The sequence below is a fragment of the Cyrtonyx montezumae genome, unplaced genomic scaffold (assembly GCF_038088225.1).
Source record: "Cyrtonyx montezumae isolate F1298 unplaced genomic scaffold, pur_monq_1.0 scaffold_11, whole genome shotgun sequence".
NCBI classification, from domain to species: Eukaryota; Metazoa; Chordata; class Aves; order Galliformes; family Odontophoridae; genus Cyrtonyx; species Cyrtonyx montezumae.
Window position 1 is genome coordinate 16,737,850 of NW_027071837.1, and position 15,984 is coordinate 16,753,833.

At 42.0% G+C, this 15,984-nt stretch overlaps 1 protein-coding gene across 4 annotated transcripts in view; it reads left to right on the forward strand.

Moving 5' to 3' along the window:
• TBC1D8B (TBC1 domain family member 8B) overlaps positions 1 to 12,953 on the forward strand; it is a 29,660-nt gene extending 16,707 nt beyond the window's left edge. Inside the window, exons 8-21 of one of the 4 annotated variants that reach the window (XM_065729692.1) lie at positions 282 to 431; positions 2,433 to 2,583; positions 3,420 to 3,634; positions 4,060 to 4,177; positions 4,849 to 5,134; positions 6,958 to 7,087; positions 7,634 to 7,732; positions 8,886 to 8,954; positions 9,166 to 9,406; positions 10,238 to 10,303; positions 10,581 to 10,667; positions 11,624 to 11,680; positions 11,938 to 12,035; positions 12,376 to 12,953. In XM_065729692.1, coding sequence (XP_065585764.1) covers positions 282 to 431; positions 2,433 to 2,583; positions 3,420 to 3,634; positions 4,060 to 4,177; positions 4,849 to 5,134; positions 6,958 to 7,087; positions 7,634 to 7,732; positions 8,886 to 8,954; positions 9,166 to 9,406; positions 10,238 to 10,303; positions 10,581 to 10,667; positions 11,624 to 11,680; positions 11,938 to 12,035; positions 12,376 to 12,786 — 2,178 coding nt within the window. In that variant the 3' untranslated portion in view covers positions 12,787 to 12,953. Of the gene's footprint in view, positions 1 to 281; positions 432 to 2,432; positions 2,584 to 3,419; positions 3,635 to 4,059; positions 4,178 to 4,848; positions 5,135 to 6,957; positions 7,104 to 7,633; positions 7,733 to 8,478; positions 8,551 to 8,885; positions 8,955 to 9,165; positions 9,407 to 10,237; positions 10,304 to 10,580; positions 10,668 to 11,623; positions 11,681 to 11,937; positions 12,036 to 12,375 lie in introns of those variants that run through there. The other 3 variants (XR_010621808.1, XM_065729694.1, XM_065729695.1) reach the window with 3 other exon arrangements.
• The last annotated feature ends 3,031 nt before the right edge of the window (positions 12,954 to 15,984 follow it).

Below are 15,984 nucleotides of genomic sequence, written 5' to 3' on the forward strand. Positions count from 1 at the left end.
CGCTAACTTTTTGGTTGTAGAGATGAATTTTACAAGAGTAGCTTCCTGAAGCCTGCCTGTTCAGAATGGAGACTGCTTTCTGTTCATCTATTTTGGAAGTCTGTGCGTGTATGAGTTTTATGCAAGTTTACATTTTAGTACAGAATCTGGTACCTTTAATTTAATCTGATAAACAAGAATAGTCTGGAAACAAAATGGTTTCTGATGTGACTGCTGCTTCTTGAAGGATTGTTTGACATTTTAAAGTACCATTGCTAATATCTATTTACCTGTTTGTTAAGGTTGCAACTAGTTCTGCTTCTGACAGTCCAAAGGATTTTGATGAGGTACCATCAAAGATAGATCTGAGGGACAGCAGCAAAACTGTCAGTACAGAAGCCCTGATGACTGTCTACCATCCTCAGGATACCGAGAATCTAGACCCTAAAATGGTAAGGGATCAAGTGGCCAAGGATTTTTGGAATCTAACTAGAAGAGACTTAAGCATATTCAAAACATATTCCAGGAATGCTGCCCATTTCCACTGCGGCTTTGCCAGACTTCTTTCATCTGCATGTACTGTATTTTGAGTCCACAGGGTTCTTCTTCATGGCTGTATTCAATTTTCTGCTCAACTTGTTTATAATGATATGCCTCATCTTCACAGAGCTAATTCCTCTTGCTCTTCCAACCCCTCAGGGAAGAGCTGGCTGTTTGTTTTGTGATAGTGAACATGTTTTGGATCTATCTGAATTGTCAGGGTACAAAGTCACCACAAACTCTCCAGGAGCAAGGAGAATGTTATCAGGAAACTTACTTCATTTCTTAGTTGCTTCATTCTTTTATGCTTCTGTCTATCAAAATTACACTATGGATGTTTAAAAAAAAATTAAGTTATTATTTTTGCAGTAAGATGTAGTGTTTTTGCTTCTCGATACAACAGGACAGAAGCGTTTCATTTTGAAATTAGTCTTTCAGCAAAATTACACAACTTATTATATCCAAAATCGGAAATATCAGAAAATAAACACCCCTTTGGCAGGAATAGAAGGAATACAGATTTTAAAATTCTACTTCTTATAGCCAGTGGAAAAGAGTGGCAAAGTGTGTTTTTCCTTTCTGCAGTTTGCCTTTAACTGCTTTAACAATATTAAATATTACTGCTTCAAGTGTAGAAAATACAGTGTCAGCCTCTCGTGGGCTGCAACCACTGATGATCAGCTGTTTTACATGAGATTAATTGAATTGCTCTTGAATTGCATGCACAGTTATCTTGTGCTTTGACAGTAATTGCTGGCTTGCCAAATGTTCTCTCTGATTGATAAATATTTGATTAAATGTAAAACCAATGTGGATGTGTTTTCAGCGATTAGTTCCCCTATTAACCCAACTAATCTTCATTCTTTTGCAGTTTTTCCCGATTGCTGATTCTTTCCCGTTGCTATTCGGAGCTTGTGTTAAAAAAAAAAAACACACAAAAATTCAGTAGAGATTTGGAAACAGTGGCAAAACAATGGCACTGATGTCATGTCATCACTGTGTGCTTTGCACCATTTGTACCCACCCTGTTCCAAATCTGTCAACTGATGTAAGGCAACAAAGCGTAATGAACCGGAAGGAGAACAGCCTGCCTTCACTGTTGAGTTTCTGTGGGTTATCATCTTGTCTGTATCAGAGTTAAGACATTTTCACTGCTGTTAGCAGAGAACAATTCAAAGGCACATTGAAATTGCAGTATGTTATCTCAATAATTAAGCAGATATCTGCAACAGTGTGATTTGACTATGCAGGTAATCACATGCTTAGTTACACTGCATCATCATGGGCAAATGCTTGTTGGTTAGAGGTTGCAGATTAATGTAGAAAAAACTGGAGCCACATGGAGATAATCTGAAGCTTCCTTCCATTTTTCTTGGTTATCTTTTTTACTGCTTTCACTCAGTTTCATCTTATTTTCCTTCTATTAGTTTACTGTTTACTAAGAAAATATACCAGGAAGCAAAGATAAAAATACTTTAAAATTGATGCAAGTTATGATCAGATTTTTATGTGTATGTATCATATAAACATACACTTATTTACATGTAAATGGCTGACAATAAATCTTACCAAGTGCCTCTAGTTTTTTGCCACAGGAATTATATGAAGCGATGAATTTTGCTCATCCATGATGCTGGCAATGTGTTTTTGGAATGTATCAGAGCTACAGTGGCAGAATTTATCTGCACATTTGCAGTCTGTCCTGTCCATCTAGTTCAAACCCCATGCTAAAGTGGGTTCCCTGCAGTAGGCTCCAGTCTGCATCAGAGTTTGTTTCAGATAGCAATGCTGATACCAGTGCTGCCATTTACAACTTACGTGGATATAACTGAGAGCAAAGTACAGTTTTGTTTTCTGAAACATGAAAAAAGACTTCCAGTATATATAATAGTCTCCTTTATTTATTTTCATAGTTGAAAGAAAAAATGAAAGAACAGTCGTGGAACATCCTTTTTTTTGAACGAGGACACGGTGTCAGCATGTTTCGGACGAAGAAGACTCGAGATCTAGTTGTGAGAGGGATCCCAGAGGCCTTAAGAGGAGAGCTCTGGCTACTCTTCTCAGGTACTGCACAGCAAGTATAACAATTCATTCTGTAGACTGTGTTATGTGGATGTCCTAGTTACTGGCTGGCCATACTCTGACCAAAAAAAAAAAAAAGCCTCTGTCCTGTGGCAATAGATCTAAGCATTTCTGAAGGAAGAGCCTCCAAAGTACATCCAGCATTGATTCAAGCTGAATACGTCATCATCTTTCTCAACAAACTCAGCTAAAAAATGATAAGACTGTATGCTCAATTTGTGAAGGGGAACAATCAGTTTCAGCAGTGTCTCTACTTGCTAAAATGCAAGGCGTGCTTATGGCCTTGTTTTTCAATTGTTTTGATTTATGCTTTATAGGAGGATAGTGTTCCCAGACCAAAACAGAAATGTTTTCCTGGAAGAGAATTTGTCTCCAGTAGTGGTAGCTATTTGTTAGACACTCTTCCTTGGTTCAGAGACTGAGGAGTACAGGAATTGTGGGCTTTCAGACACACAGGGAATCTCTTGCCAGAACTCTGAGTATACTTTTGTGAGCTTCTGCTGTCATACACACCTGTGTCAGAGCAGAGGTGAAAGGAAGCTTTTTTTTTTTTCCCTAATGAAACAGAAAAAAGAGTAAGTCAAAGTCAACTTTGTAATGGAAAGTAATTTATGATTCCTCCAAGCCTTATTTTCTTTTGCTTTCCTGCTTTTATTTCAGAAGAATGCCATTAATTTCAGTGGAATTACTCTGGTACATTACACCAGTAGCAGCTGGAGGTATCTCAGAAGTCACTGGAATTTTTTGTACAGATTGCAGAAATTGGAGTGGATGCTTTAGTGTTGTCCTCTAATGCTGTTCAAAATATTTATTGTCAGGTGCTGTCAATGACATGGCCTCCAGCCCTGGTTATTACACTGAGTTGGTGGAAAAGTCCTTGGGAACATGCACTTTAGCTACTGATGAAATTGAACGTGACTTACGTCGCTCCTTACCTGAGCATCCTGCTTTTCAAAGTGACACAGGAATTTCTGCACTCAGGAGGGTTCTGACAGCTTATGCATACAGGAATCCTCAAATTGGATATTGTCAGGTACAGTAGTTTTGAGAGCCTAAAAATGAGTTCATCGTGGCAGTATAGTGTGCCTCATAAAATCAATCACAGAAATACATAACTGTTTCTTTCTGTTCACATACATTACTTATTTCATCCCACCATGTCACGTGAGCTTTAGTGTTGCACTTGAATTTGTCATTAAACACTGCTATCTCTATTGCACTTATGCCTACATTTCTATTAGACTTTTAAAAACATTTTCATGTAGTTTAAATACTGTGCTCTGAATTTGAGAATATAGATGTAGAATCCTTATACCTGATAGGGCTGCAGGTTATCCTAGTGCTCTAAACACGTGGTACAGAGGCCTTCAGAAATATCAGCCTTAACCAATGACAATACAGTTGGGTTTTCACCCTCTTTTCTTATACACATTTCCCTTTTGGATTAAATGTTTACAGGCAATGAACATTTTGACATCAGTGCTTCTGCTGTATGCTAAGGAGGAGGAAGCATTCTGGCTACTGGTTGCTGTGTGTGAAAGGATGCTGCCTGATTATTTCAATCGTCGAATCATTGGTAACATCAGTCTGTCTTCTCTGAACTGCATATAGTGATAGGTCTTTGAGAACAAGTGTAAGGAATGAGCTGAAGCATAAACAGTCCAAGAAGCTTTGGTCTTTGGTTCAGTATTGTAAAGTAGAAAATAGGAAGTAAGAGAGAACATCCCAAGGCCCTTCTTAAGAGGAAGAGGATGTGATTCTTCAAATGTTGTCGTTATGCTAGGGATAACTACACAAGAAATATTCTCTTAGACTATTACACAGTTTTATTGGAATTGTGGCTGCAATTCATGCTATTTATTGGAACTTAGCCAGCTGAAATAAAAGAAATAGAGTTGTTCCAGAAGCAGACTTAGTCTAGTACTCATGTTTGCAGGTATATATGCTAGAAGAAAATTGCACGTGAGGTTTCTCTCTCATTGCAGTACATTGGCTGATGGGAATCATTGGCAGTAGTTGTGCACACACAGGAGAGCCAGGATACTTGGCAGAATGCAGAAGTCCACGTGCAGAGTGCATAGCTTCCAGCACAGGGTGTGGAGGCAGTGGTGTCGTGCTGCTATGTCTGTGTTTGCTTTAACAACAAATTGCTTTGGATAGGAGCTTGATTTGTGGCCAGTGCTCTGATAAAAGTACTCTTCTCTTCATTAAGATATGGGTGGTGGTTTTATCATCCTCTCCCTGCAGGTGCCTTGGTAGATCAGGCAGTTTTTGAGGAGCTCATCAGAGTTCATCTGCCTCAGTTGACAGACCACATGATGGACATGACTTTTTTCTCCTCGGTCTCTCTCTCCTGGTTCCTTACCCTTTTTATCAGTGTGCTGCCTATTGAAAGTGCAGTCAATGTGGTGGACTGTTTCTTCTATGATGGAATAAAGGCAATCTTGCAGCTGGGACTTGCAGTGCTGGAATACAACATGGATAAGTTGCTGACTTGTAAGGATGACGCAGAAGCAGTGACAGTTCTCAACAGGTATCAGTGCATGCCTCTTCTTAAAGGCAGCGTGGCAGCTGCTGTAATTGCAAATACATGTGTCATGGGGCAGTGGGGAGACATCTGGCCAAGACTTCTGAAGGTTTTGGAGTAATTAATGGAAGGGATGGCTGGTAAGTATGCCTGGGTACTCTGAAAATCCCATTCTCCTTTAAACCCTAAAACCACTGCAATTCCATGTGTTTTAAAGTAAAAACTGTGTTGTTGTTGTTGTTGTTTTTAAACTAAAATGCAACTTTCCATGATAACCAGCTTATCTAGGGAATGCTAAGGCTGTTCTGGACAGTTCACTGAGTAAGAAAATATTCTGCAGCTCAGTTCTTGTAGTTTTGGCTGCTGGCTCCTCTGCTGCTAATGGTTGATAGTAGGGGGAAAAAAAAAATATGTTGAGGACAATGATGACCAGATAATTGTTTTTTCTTTTGATGCTATTGCTATTATAAAAATTAAGATGTGCATTCTTAATCAATGCATTACTCGCATGGTTTTTGCTTGCCTAGTTGCCTGTAGCACTGTTGTTGCTGCTATGATCGTGTGTCAGGGAGAAACACCGTGCTGAGATTCTGCTCTGTGAGTTGTAATTGTTATGCAGCGATAACAAGAATTTCCCTTTATCCAGATTTTTAGATGTTGCATGTTTGGATGGGGTAGGAGCTGGAGAATTAATGAGGAAAATGTATTTTTATTTTAAGACTCCATGCAGCCTGGTACTTATTTTAGAACATAACTGTGCTTGTGTACATTTTGAGCACTTTAAAGCAACAGTGGTAAGGGCACATTCACTCAGTTTTTTGATTTATTAAAATATAAAATCTAAAAGCAGAGTGAAATTTAAAGTTTCACTTCAACCAAATCAGCTGCTGCTTCCACCTGACACCCAACATTGTGGGTGATTATTGGGAACTTCTTTTGAACTTTGACTTCCAACATTTTATTTGCCTGCGACACTTCTGTTCCACAGTTAATCCAGCCTGCAGCATTCTGATGTCATTATAAAATGATGGCAGTGGTTTGTGTCACCCAGGGAAGATTTAGATTAGACCTGAGGAAACATTTTTTCTCTGAAAGAGTGGTCAGGCACTGGGATGGCCTGCCTAGGGAGGTGGGTGAGGCACCGTCCCTAGCGCTGTTCAAGAAGCGTTTAGATGAGGTGCTAAGGGATTTGATTGAGTAGTTGGGTAGGGGTAGTGATAGGAGGATGGTTGGACTAGATGATCTTGTAGGTCCTTTCCAACCTTATGAACCTATGAACCTCCAGAAGAAGGAAGCTGTCATTCCCTAGACTTTATATCATAGTGCTGGCCAAGGAGTTGGCTAACCTCTGTGTTGGAACGGTTCAGCGTGGTGATGTAGGTGTGATGAATAGTGCAGATCAAGCGTGTCTTGGCTTATGCATCTGAGGGAATTAAGATTGCCTGGGTCACAGTTCAGGGCTCTGTTCCTCTCCCTTGGTTATGTAGCACGCTGAGAACCAGGGAAAAACCAAGTGGAGGGGACTCAGGAAGCCTCTGGTGCAACTTCCACCTGCAGAAAGGATCAGTGTTAGCACTAGGCCTCACCAGCTGTGGTTCTCTGTTGTCTCCAGGGCTCTACGGCCCTCCATGGGTAGTGGCTTCCTATGCCTGTGCATCTGTACTACCATTACTGCAGATCTGTGCTGTTGATACTGATAGTCTTTGCTCCTTTTGCACCGTGATGTTAATGTGCTGTTTTTGCTCGTGTTTTTTCAGTAGATGCCGATGTTACTGTTCTATTGTGATCAATCTGCTTCTGCTGATCTCTCATGAGTTTCCTTCACACAGGTTTTTTGACAGCGTCACCAACAAAGACAGCCCTTTGCCTCCAGCTGTGCAGCAGGGCTCCAACCTCAGCGATGCAAAGAGTGACCACCCAAAAGTGGACATCACTGATTTGATCCGAGAGTCAAATGAAGTATGTGTTTTTGTGGGTATGTTTTTGCACACCACGCGTGGTTTACATTGTGTAGGCTACATTGTTCAAACTAGAGCAGGAAGTCCCTCTGAAGTGGCAGGGATTAGGCTGTGAGACTCACTGGAACCGTATACGTTATGAGATAGATTTGTTTTTGTATTTACTGAGGAGAATGTAGATCTAGCTGCTTCTTCTCATTCTCTCCTCAGATTTAGGTCAGGGTATTAATCCATTTGAAGATAGGTTTCTCCTCCACGTAGAGCTCGTTACAGTGAACTTCAAGCTTGACAACTTCTGCAGTAGACTTTGTCTTCCCATACAGCAAACTAATCTGTAGTTCCTTCTCTTCCTTCATCACTCTTTTAAACACTTGTTTTTGTAAAATTGCACTATTTGTGTCTTGATGTGGTAATAAATGGTTCTTTGCTCAGTTTCTGTGGTTTTCCTGTGCATCCATCCTTGTACTTTGATGCCAAAAAGACAAAAATACCTGCTTAGATGCATCTAACAGCAGTTGACTTCATAGAACTGCATTTTTCTTCATAGAGATACGGTGATATTCGGTATGAAGATGTTGAGAGTATGCGCTGCAGAAACAGGCTTTACGTGATCCAGACATTAGAAGCTACAACCAAGCAGAATGTGGTGAGTGACTTGCAGAACAAAACCCTTTTCTCTGGTAAAATGCCTTCCTGCCTTCCTTTTTGGAAAGTCTTAAGAACAGCTACAATTTCACAAGCCAAATAAGTCATTCTGTAGGCTGAAATCCATCTTGTCTGCAGGGTGTCTGTTAGCTGAGGTTTGGGCTGTGATGTTTTCAGGCTTTGAATCACAGCACGACCTTCTGCTCTCATTACAAATGCCATAATCACATACAGCCTCTAAAAGCTGGCATAACTTAAGACATTTTGCATTGATGGGAACAGGCTGCCCTATATTTCTTTCTGCTGTTCTTAAATTGTTAATGCATTTATCTTTGAGACGTGGTGCTACAGTAACACAACTAATTACTTGCATTTTTACTTTTGGAAGCCATCCAGTCTCACCAAAGAGGTTATTGTACTGCATTATTGTCAGCATTCACCAAGTGTTGCTGCTTGTGTCTGTGGTGTGTGTGTGGCAATACAGGTTTGGTGTAGCAGCTCTTCATCTACCAACAAAATTCTTTTATTTCAGACTCCTGAATGAAGGGAGGGGTTGCAAGGTACTTCCTTGGTTTGTCTGCTTTCTTCAGTGGCTTATTTGCAGTAACTCATGATAACAGTGGTCTGCTTAGCAAGCAGTGCTTTTATCAGTAGTAGATGTGGCTTGTAGGAACCAATACTAAATGCTGTGTATTCAGCTAAGATGTTAACTTGTATTTCATCTTATAAAACGTGCATCTTGTGAAGATGTATAATGGTCTTGTTTGAAAATCCTGTGTTTTTTTCCTTCATTTTAAAAATGGAGATTCAGCTTCACAGGTAAGGGCTGAAGAAGCTGTATACTAGTTTGTTATAAACAGTCTTAACATTCCAGTTGTTTCTTTTGGGATTCATAGTGTAGGCTCCATGTGTGCAAATTATGTGTCTCTCTTTTAAGTTCCCTTTATAGGGAGAAAATATTTCTCCCAGTCACCTCCTTCTGATCATCCTCTCATTGCTTTTAAGAAGCAGTTCTGTTCTTACTCCTAATTCTAATATGCCAAAACTTAGAACATTCAAACTACTTTTTTAGTATAAGCTTAAGTCTCACATTTTATGGGCTCGTTCCAAAAAGAGACTACTCATTAATTAATTTTTTCTTAATTTTGTTTCAGCTACGTGTTGTGTCTCAGGATGTGAAATTCAGTCCTAATGATCTTGATGAGCTTTATGAGTTATTCAAGGTAATATGCCATCTTCATCACTTCTCAAACATTCATCCTAATGGTGGACTGAATGAGGAGTGTGAAATAGTTTTAAGTGAGGTAAAAGCTAGATTCAGTGTATTTTTACGTCTGTTTAAAAGCAGAATACGTGGTTGACTCCCCACTTCTTTAAGCCAGAGAAATAGTTGTTTCTTCATACAGTCTAATATCTATAACCTTCTCGTTGCAGAAGGAGCACTTTCTTTCCTGCTATTGGAATGTAAATAGTCCTGTTTTACACCACCACGATGCCAGCCTGCCGTATCTTGAGCAGTATCGAATTGATTGCCAGCAGTTCAGAGTTCTCTGTCATCTCCTGAGCCCGTGGTCACACTGTGCAAACAGAGACTCTATTGCATTGTGGACGTTCAGGCTGATGGATGAGAACTCCCATGGCCTTATCAACTTCAAACAATTTTCCTGTGTTCTTGGTAGGAGAACAACACGGATACACAGTACACTCACAAGGGAACACCATCTCGGGAGTAGTCCTGAGTGCTATCGCCTTCCGTGCACTACATAAAGAGTTGAAGGAGCCTCTTGTTTTAGGGTCCTCTTGAATTGTATTGAAATAGCTAGCAGAGAGCTTTACAAATTAGTATCTTCTCTGAAGTGTTGGTCCCCTGGAGGGTAATCTCTTATTTGAGATTATATTTAAATACAGCTTTTCGATCAAAAATATTGGAAAGTTGGAAAATGGCATGACCATTGGTTCTGGTGATAAATGCTTCCTCACACTGCAAGCCATCTCATGCACAGATCATGCAAGATAACCAGTGCTTTATGTCTCTGGGGAACTGAAAGTTTCCAAAGTTGCTACTCTATTCCTTTCATCTTGTTTTCAAAGCTCAGGAGTAAAAATAGGAAGGGCAAATGCTGGAAGGACTTTGGTACATTTTTTTGGTGCAGTGGTTTTATTTCAGTAAGTCGCAGGCATCCTGTGCTCTGTACTTTCTTCTGTACCCTCAGCTTTAGCTTGTTACAGGTGTGTTGCAGTCTAACCCGTGAGCATGCTTTTGTGTTTCACTGGGAATCCAGAGATACTTCATGGGATAGTGTGCTAAAATTTTGTCCCATTCTTTCCTCAGTGCAGGCAAGCCCTAGGCTTAGCTGCAGCTGATACTTGGTTAAGCTTTGCCTCTAGTTCCACTCTGTAGGATAGGACACATGTCCAGTGTCTGTGGGTTGTGCAGCTGTAGGTTAAGAGGGTACTTTAACTCGTGGTCCAGTTGAATAGCCTGTTTTCCTCTTGTCTCAAACAGATACCATGTATAATGGAAGTTTCACTGACAAACTCAAGCTTCTTTTTAAGTTGCACATCCCTCCAGGTGAGTGAGACGCTGTTCATGGCCATTTTATTTTTCTTTTTTTAAGCTTTTCTTTTTCCCTGCAGCCACAGGCCCTGGCTACAGCACAGTCCCATAGCTGTAATACACGTGTATATTTTTGCTGGGTGATGTGTGCTTGGGAAGTACTTAATACACTCAGACACTGTTCCTGTTCTGCTTATAGGGATGATATATGCATCTAAAGCTTTTGCTTTTTCTCCCTTCTTTGGCAATGCTTGGGAGCTCCAAAACCACTTTATTCAATTATTTATTGCAGCTTTCACTGAAGTAGAATCACTAAGCCCTTCCAAAGGCAGCACTGATCTTTCAAAAGAAGAACTGATCCACTTCAGTCAGCTCAGCAGTAAGTGTGTGGTTTTGCCTACGGAATATTGGGAGGATTCTGTTAATTATCTTGTGGTGAAAACCTGGGAATTTTCTGCTGAAAGCCCCTGAAACCTGCTTCGAATTCACCTGTTCTGGCAAATGATGTCACCGTTAGCATGAATCTTCTGCAAAGACATTCTGTAAATAGCTCCACTGTCATACAAAGCAGTGCAGAATTTGTGGGTGACCATCTCTCTTCACAGCAGGTTTTTTTCTGTAGCAGCATGTGGCTTCATTATGAGCATCATTAAGGGGCCATTTCATTGGCAGCTGCACGCAGAATAGTGCTGTTCTGTCCTGAATTGGGTATCCTGATGAATGGGGCTGAATGAATGGAAGGCTGCAAGTGTTAACTTGAAATAGAGGAGTATGCTTGTTCAGCATTTTTCAGCACAGTAGCTGTTGCAGCACTTGTTGAAGTGGTAGCCATTGCAGTTTTGCATTCAAGAGCTGATATTTCCTGCTTCAAGAAACGTGATAACCAAATACGTGATGACACTGAGGCACTCACTGGGTTTCAGAATTTTGTTTATATGTTAAATCCTAAAGTTGAGGAAAAAAATTTAAAAAGTGGGATTTAAATTTACAGAGTTGGAAAGCTGTTTGGTTTTATTTCTTTGAGAGATCCTTTGTTGACTTTTAGAAACTGTCCAAAAGTGCCTTATCCACAGTGCAGTGTCCTCAGCACCGTTCATCACATGGACTGTAATGCACTCTGGAGCTTTTCTGCTTGATACAGCTGGCTGCAGTTTGTTGCCATCTCCAGCCTTGTGGTGGCTTCTATTTTCTTTAGATCATACCCAGCTTTTACCACACGGTTTCTTCTTGGAGAGGATCTTTGAGCTCCTTGAGGAAAGGATTTTTGATAAAAGGAAGTGAAGCAGTGGTCCTCCTTTCTCAAAGCAATAACTTTTTTTCTCCTCTAAACTCTAGTTTCATCTGCTGGGAATAGTCTTGAAAGCGAGGCTTTGAAGAGCAGCCCAGAAAAAGGTAGAGAATCCTGGAGGCTTTTGTGGGAGCAGAGCTGGGAAAATGCATGCTGACAAAATACTCTAATTCTCATAATCTCCAGTGTAGTGCTAACATTTTATCTTCTGTAAGCAAAGTCACGGGGAGGAGGGGGTAATGTAAACTCTGATCCTGGCCCCACTGCTCTGAAGGAAGGGCGTGGGGGATGCAGTTCTGCTCATCATACCTCGTGGAAGCTCTCAGTTCTTGTTTGCTCACTTTTCTTTTTTGTCAAACAGGGAAGGGCAGGGTTGACATTCAGGCCTATCTGAAGCAATGGCAAGATGAACTTCTGAAAAAAGAAGAAAACATTAAGGATTTGCCAAGAATGAATCAGGTAAAACTGTCTGTGTCAGACTGTCACGCTCCTGAGTTTTATTGCTGTATTTCTTTTTAAGTTCTGTTAGCATTTTTCTAAGGGTTTCTTGGGACCCCTTAAATCCCAGAGCTTCACATTAATCATGACACCGTTTATTTTCTAAACTACTTTAACTGTGAGCTTACTGTGGACTGTGAGAGAGGGGCTTTCAGACACACAGGGTCCCAGGGCTGGTCCGTAGGGCAGTTTTTGCTGCAGGTGCCCAGCAGCTGAAAGCACCGAGTTGAGATCAGCACACAGTGAAACAGGAGAGTTGTGTTGCTGTTCTCTGAACGGTCTCCTCTGTGTATCTGTTCAGTCGCAGTTCATCCAGTTCTCAAAAACTCTGTACAATCTGTTCCACGGAGACCCTGAGGAGGAGCTGTTGTACCGGGCTGTAGCAGGGGTTACCAGTCTCCTGCTGAAAATGGAAGAAGTCGGGAGAAGACTTCAGAGTCCCACATCTCCGGTCAGAAATCCGACTGCCAGAACAGAGGTGGCTGCTGAAAGCCCCCAGAGAGGGCAGGAGGAGGGCAGCTGTGAGCAGACTGAAGGCAGCGGAGCGCTGAGTGTGAGCAAGACCCACGAATGGTCTTTTGCCTTCGAACAGATTCTGGCATCCTTACTGAATGAGCCAGCCTTTGTGAGATTTTTTGACAAACCTCATGACATAAAGGCTAGAATAGAGAGCGCTAAACATTTACAACTTAAAGCAAGGACCAGAGTGTAATTGGCTTTGTCTCTGACTCCCAATTAACTACACAGAGCACTAGCAGAAGGCTGTTACTATGGAAATGGAGTACGTTGTTTACATAGGGAATGGGGGTTTGAAGATTTAGCTTTGAATATCAGATTACTGGTATGCTTTCATGTAAATAAAAATAGTTTGAAGCACAATCACTTTCTTGCATTGCTCCTAAGTCTCAATCCGAGCAGAGGCTGAAGAATGAACTGCCTACCATACTATTAAGATTGATAGGAAATACTAGATGTGTGACCCGTGACAAACGTTTTCGAATGACAGCTGTTACAGTGTGCACTCCCCACATTCGTTTCTATTCCTGTGATGAATGTCATGACTCCTATCTAGACGTTTTCCACTTCAAATGAATCATCAACAGCTCAGAGGTTGACTTCCAGGTTTGTTATTTCCAAGCCTGCATGTGGACAGGAACAAACTGAGGGCAGAGGGCAGAGGTAGCTCCAGTGGGCACAGGAGCCTAAGGTTAGGGAAGAGAGCAGCCCTGCTCACAGTTCTCTGCTTGGTGACACCCGCAGTCCTGCACTGTGGCACATTTCAGCCCCTCACTGCACTTTGCACACTGCCTTCTCTTGGTTTGCCTTCTCACTTTTTGCAGTGTGGCCCTTCCAACGAATTTCCTGCTGTTGCAGCTCAGCCTATATTTGAGATCTCTTCCCTGTTTTACTGTCAGCCCTCTTTCAGTTTAGGCAAAAATGGTTCGAGCTGCTTGGTGTTCCAGGTCGTGGGCAGATGCAAAGGCTGGAACAGATGCAGAGGGAAAGCAGCAGCTGATCCCATGGTGGTTGTCACCCATCTTGAAGAGCCATTGTTGGCATCGTAGCAAACCCTTGGTGTGGTGACAAAAGCATCGCTTTTCTAGTGTTTGGGAAGTCCAAGGACAGATCATCCTTAGCTGCTTCCAGATAAGCTGACTGTGGAACTGTTAGGGACAGATGGCAGTTGCTCCTTTGCCTGCGCTGTGTCCGTGCCCCCACCTGGTGATAATGAATCCTTTTGTACAGCTCTCTGCTCTGTCCCTGCTGTAATATTTTCTGTCTGCCAGGATTTGTGGCAGCGACAAAATCCTTGTGAACCTCAAGTGGATTTTTTTTATATGCATAAAGATGATGCAGTGAAGGTGCTGAGCTCTGTCAGTGCTTTCCTGATGGAATTTGACCCTGAACTGTAGGTAGTCTAAGTCAGAATGGGTTTACCGAAGGATGGGGACAGCCTGTATTTTAACAGCACTAAACTGGTTCAGATGAGCTGTTTTTAAAGTCTGTATGACAAACTTTCTCTGCAGAGCAGCGTTATTTTTATACGCTGTATGTGTTTTGTAAAGAAGCAGAACTGGGAGGGAATCATTCACCATGGGTTGCTTTTCTTGCAATACTAAAACGGACGAGGAATGGCACGACTTCTGTGTTACAGTTGGCCTTAAAGTTCCCGTGCTGCTTCTAAAGAATACAGCTTTGATCAGGAGCAACGAATGTATGAATGACTTTCTGTCCCTTATACTCTCAGGTATTAAAATATTAATGAATGAGCAGTAGCCCCCCCAAAAAAATACTTGTGAAAAACAGTGGCACTCTCTTCAGAAACCTGCCCGAAGTGGTCACACTTGACACAGCATAATTCTGACCTGTGTATGAGTGCATAAAATACACAGACTAGCTTATTTATATGCAAAAAAAAAACCCAAAACATATATACGTAAGATCTATTTGGTGTTGCAAAGGTGAACCCTTAATGGCATCGTAGTGCAGTGGGACTCAGGAAGGAGCAGAGCTGCAGTGTGGGGCTGGGAAGCAGCATGCAACAGTCCTGCCTTAGGAACTGGGTGGCTGTGCGTGTCAGTGCACACACAGGTGGCAGTAGCTGGTGGCACGTGGCCGGCACTAGTCGGGCAGTAAATAAAATATGATCCACTAAAGAAAAAACACTGTGTGTCTGAAGCCCTGTCCTTTGTCCCAGTGCGCTGCTCCCAAGTTTGTTCAGCAGCAGCAGTTGTGTTAAGGGCTGAGCCGTGCAGAAACCACAGCACGCCTTCACGCAGTCACAGCACTGCAGGGGTTGGAAGGGCCCCCGCTGCCTCTGGCAGTGGTCAGGAAAATCCCAGTCCGTGTCTTAAGCCCCATCCCTGCAGCAGTGTGTGCTCAGCAGGGAGCAGAGTGCAGCACTGGGGCTAAGCTGTGCCCCCAGGAAGAACGACAGCACAGTGCTGAGGTGGTCTTACAGGTATGCTTTTATTTCTTTCTTTCTTTCTGCCTTTCTTTCTTTTGTTGTTCTTTTTTTTTTCTTTTTCTTTTTTTGGAAAATACCACATATAATCTGTTTAAAGCTTGTCAAAATACACAGCTTCCCATCCAACGGAGCCGTGCAGGGACATAGGTTCAAGACAAGAATAAAATCTTTACTCTTCATCTTCATAAGACACTTCCTTTTTCCCATTACAAAATACTTTTAAGAATAATAACATTTATAAATGTATCTATATTTGACATCATATAAAATAAACCAAGATTTATAATCACTTCTAAGCTCTTTCTTCTTCTTTTACATGGAGTATGTTACAGTATGTACAGTCACTTTGTCACTGTGTTTGTCAAACCAGCCTGATTGTAGCCACCAGGCTTTAGCTTATATGTACAAATACGCTAAAAGTGCAAGAATTTATTAATTAAAGCTGCCTGTGTTTTCAGAGGTCTGGAATTGTGTGGCCTGTAGGTACAGATACACATATACATGTATATTCGAAACACACACACCTGTATATCTATTTGGGAAGGGGGAGAGAGCTAGCACGTGGGTGTTTGTGTGCTCCAAAGCCTCGGGACGTGGCTGAGCCCAAGCAGTGCGGGCAGCACCGCTCGCACTTCTCTCACTGGCACCCAGGGGGGAGCCAAGCCCACCAGCAACCCTCAATTCCAAAGGGGTCCCAAAACACAGGTCGTAGCTAACACCGAGGTAAACGAATAGGAAGTCACCTGAATAAAGAGATTCATTTAGTCGTTAATCTTTTGGGCGTCAGTGATAATTAAGGCAAAAATCCCGCGGCGCGGAGCCCGCCATGCCCGAAGCAGGCAGGCAGAGCAGGCCCCAGCCAGCCCTGTGCGGGGCTCTGGGACTTTGCCCTGGCACACACAGCTCTGCCCGGGTGGCCCCGGGCCCGAGAGCAGCGCTGGG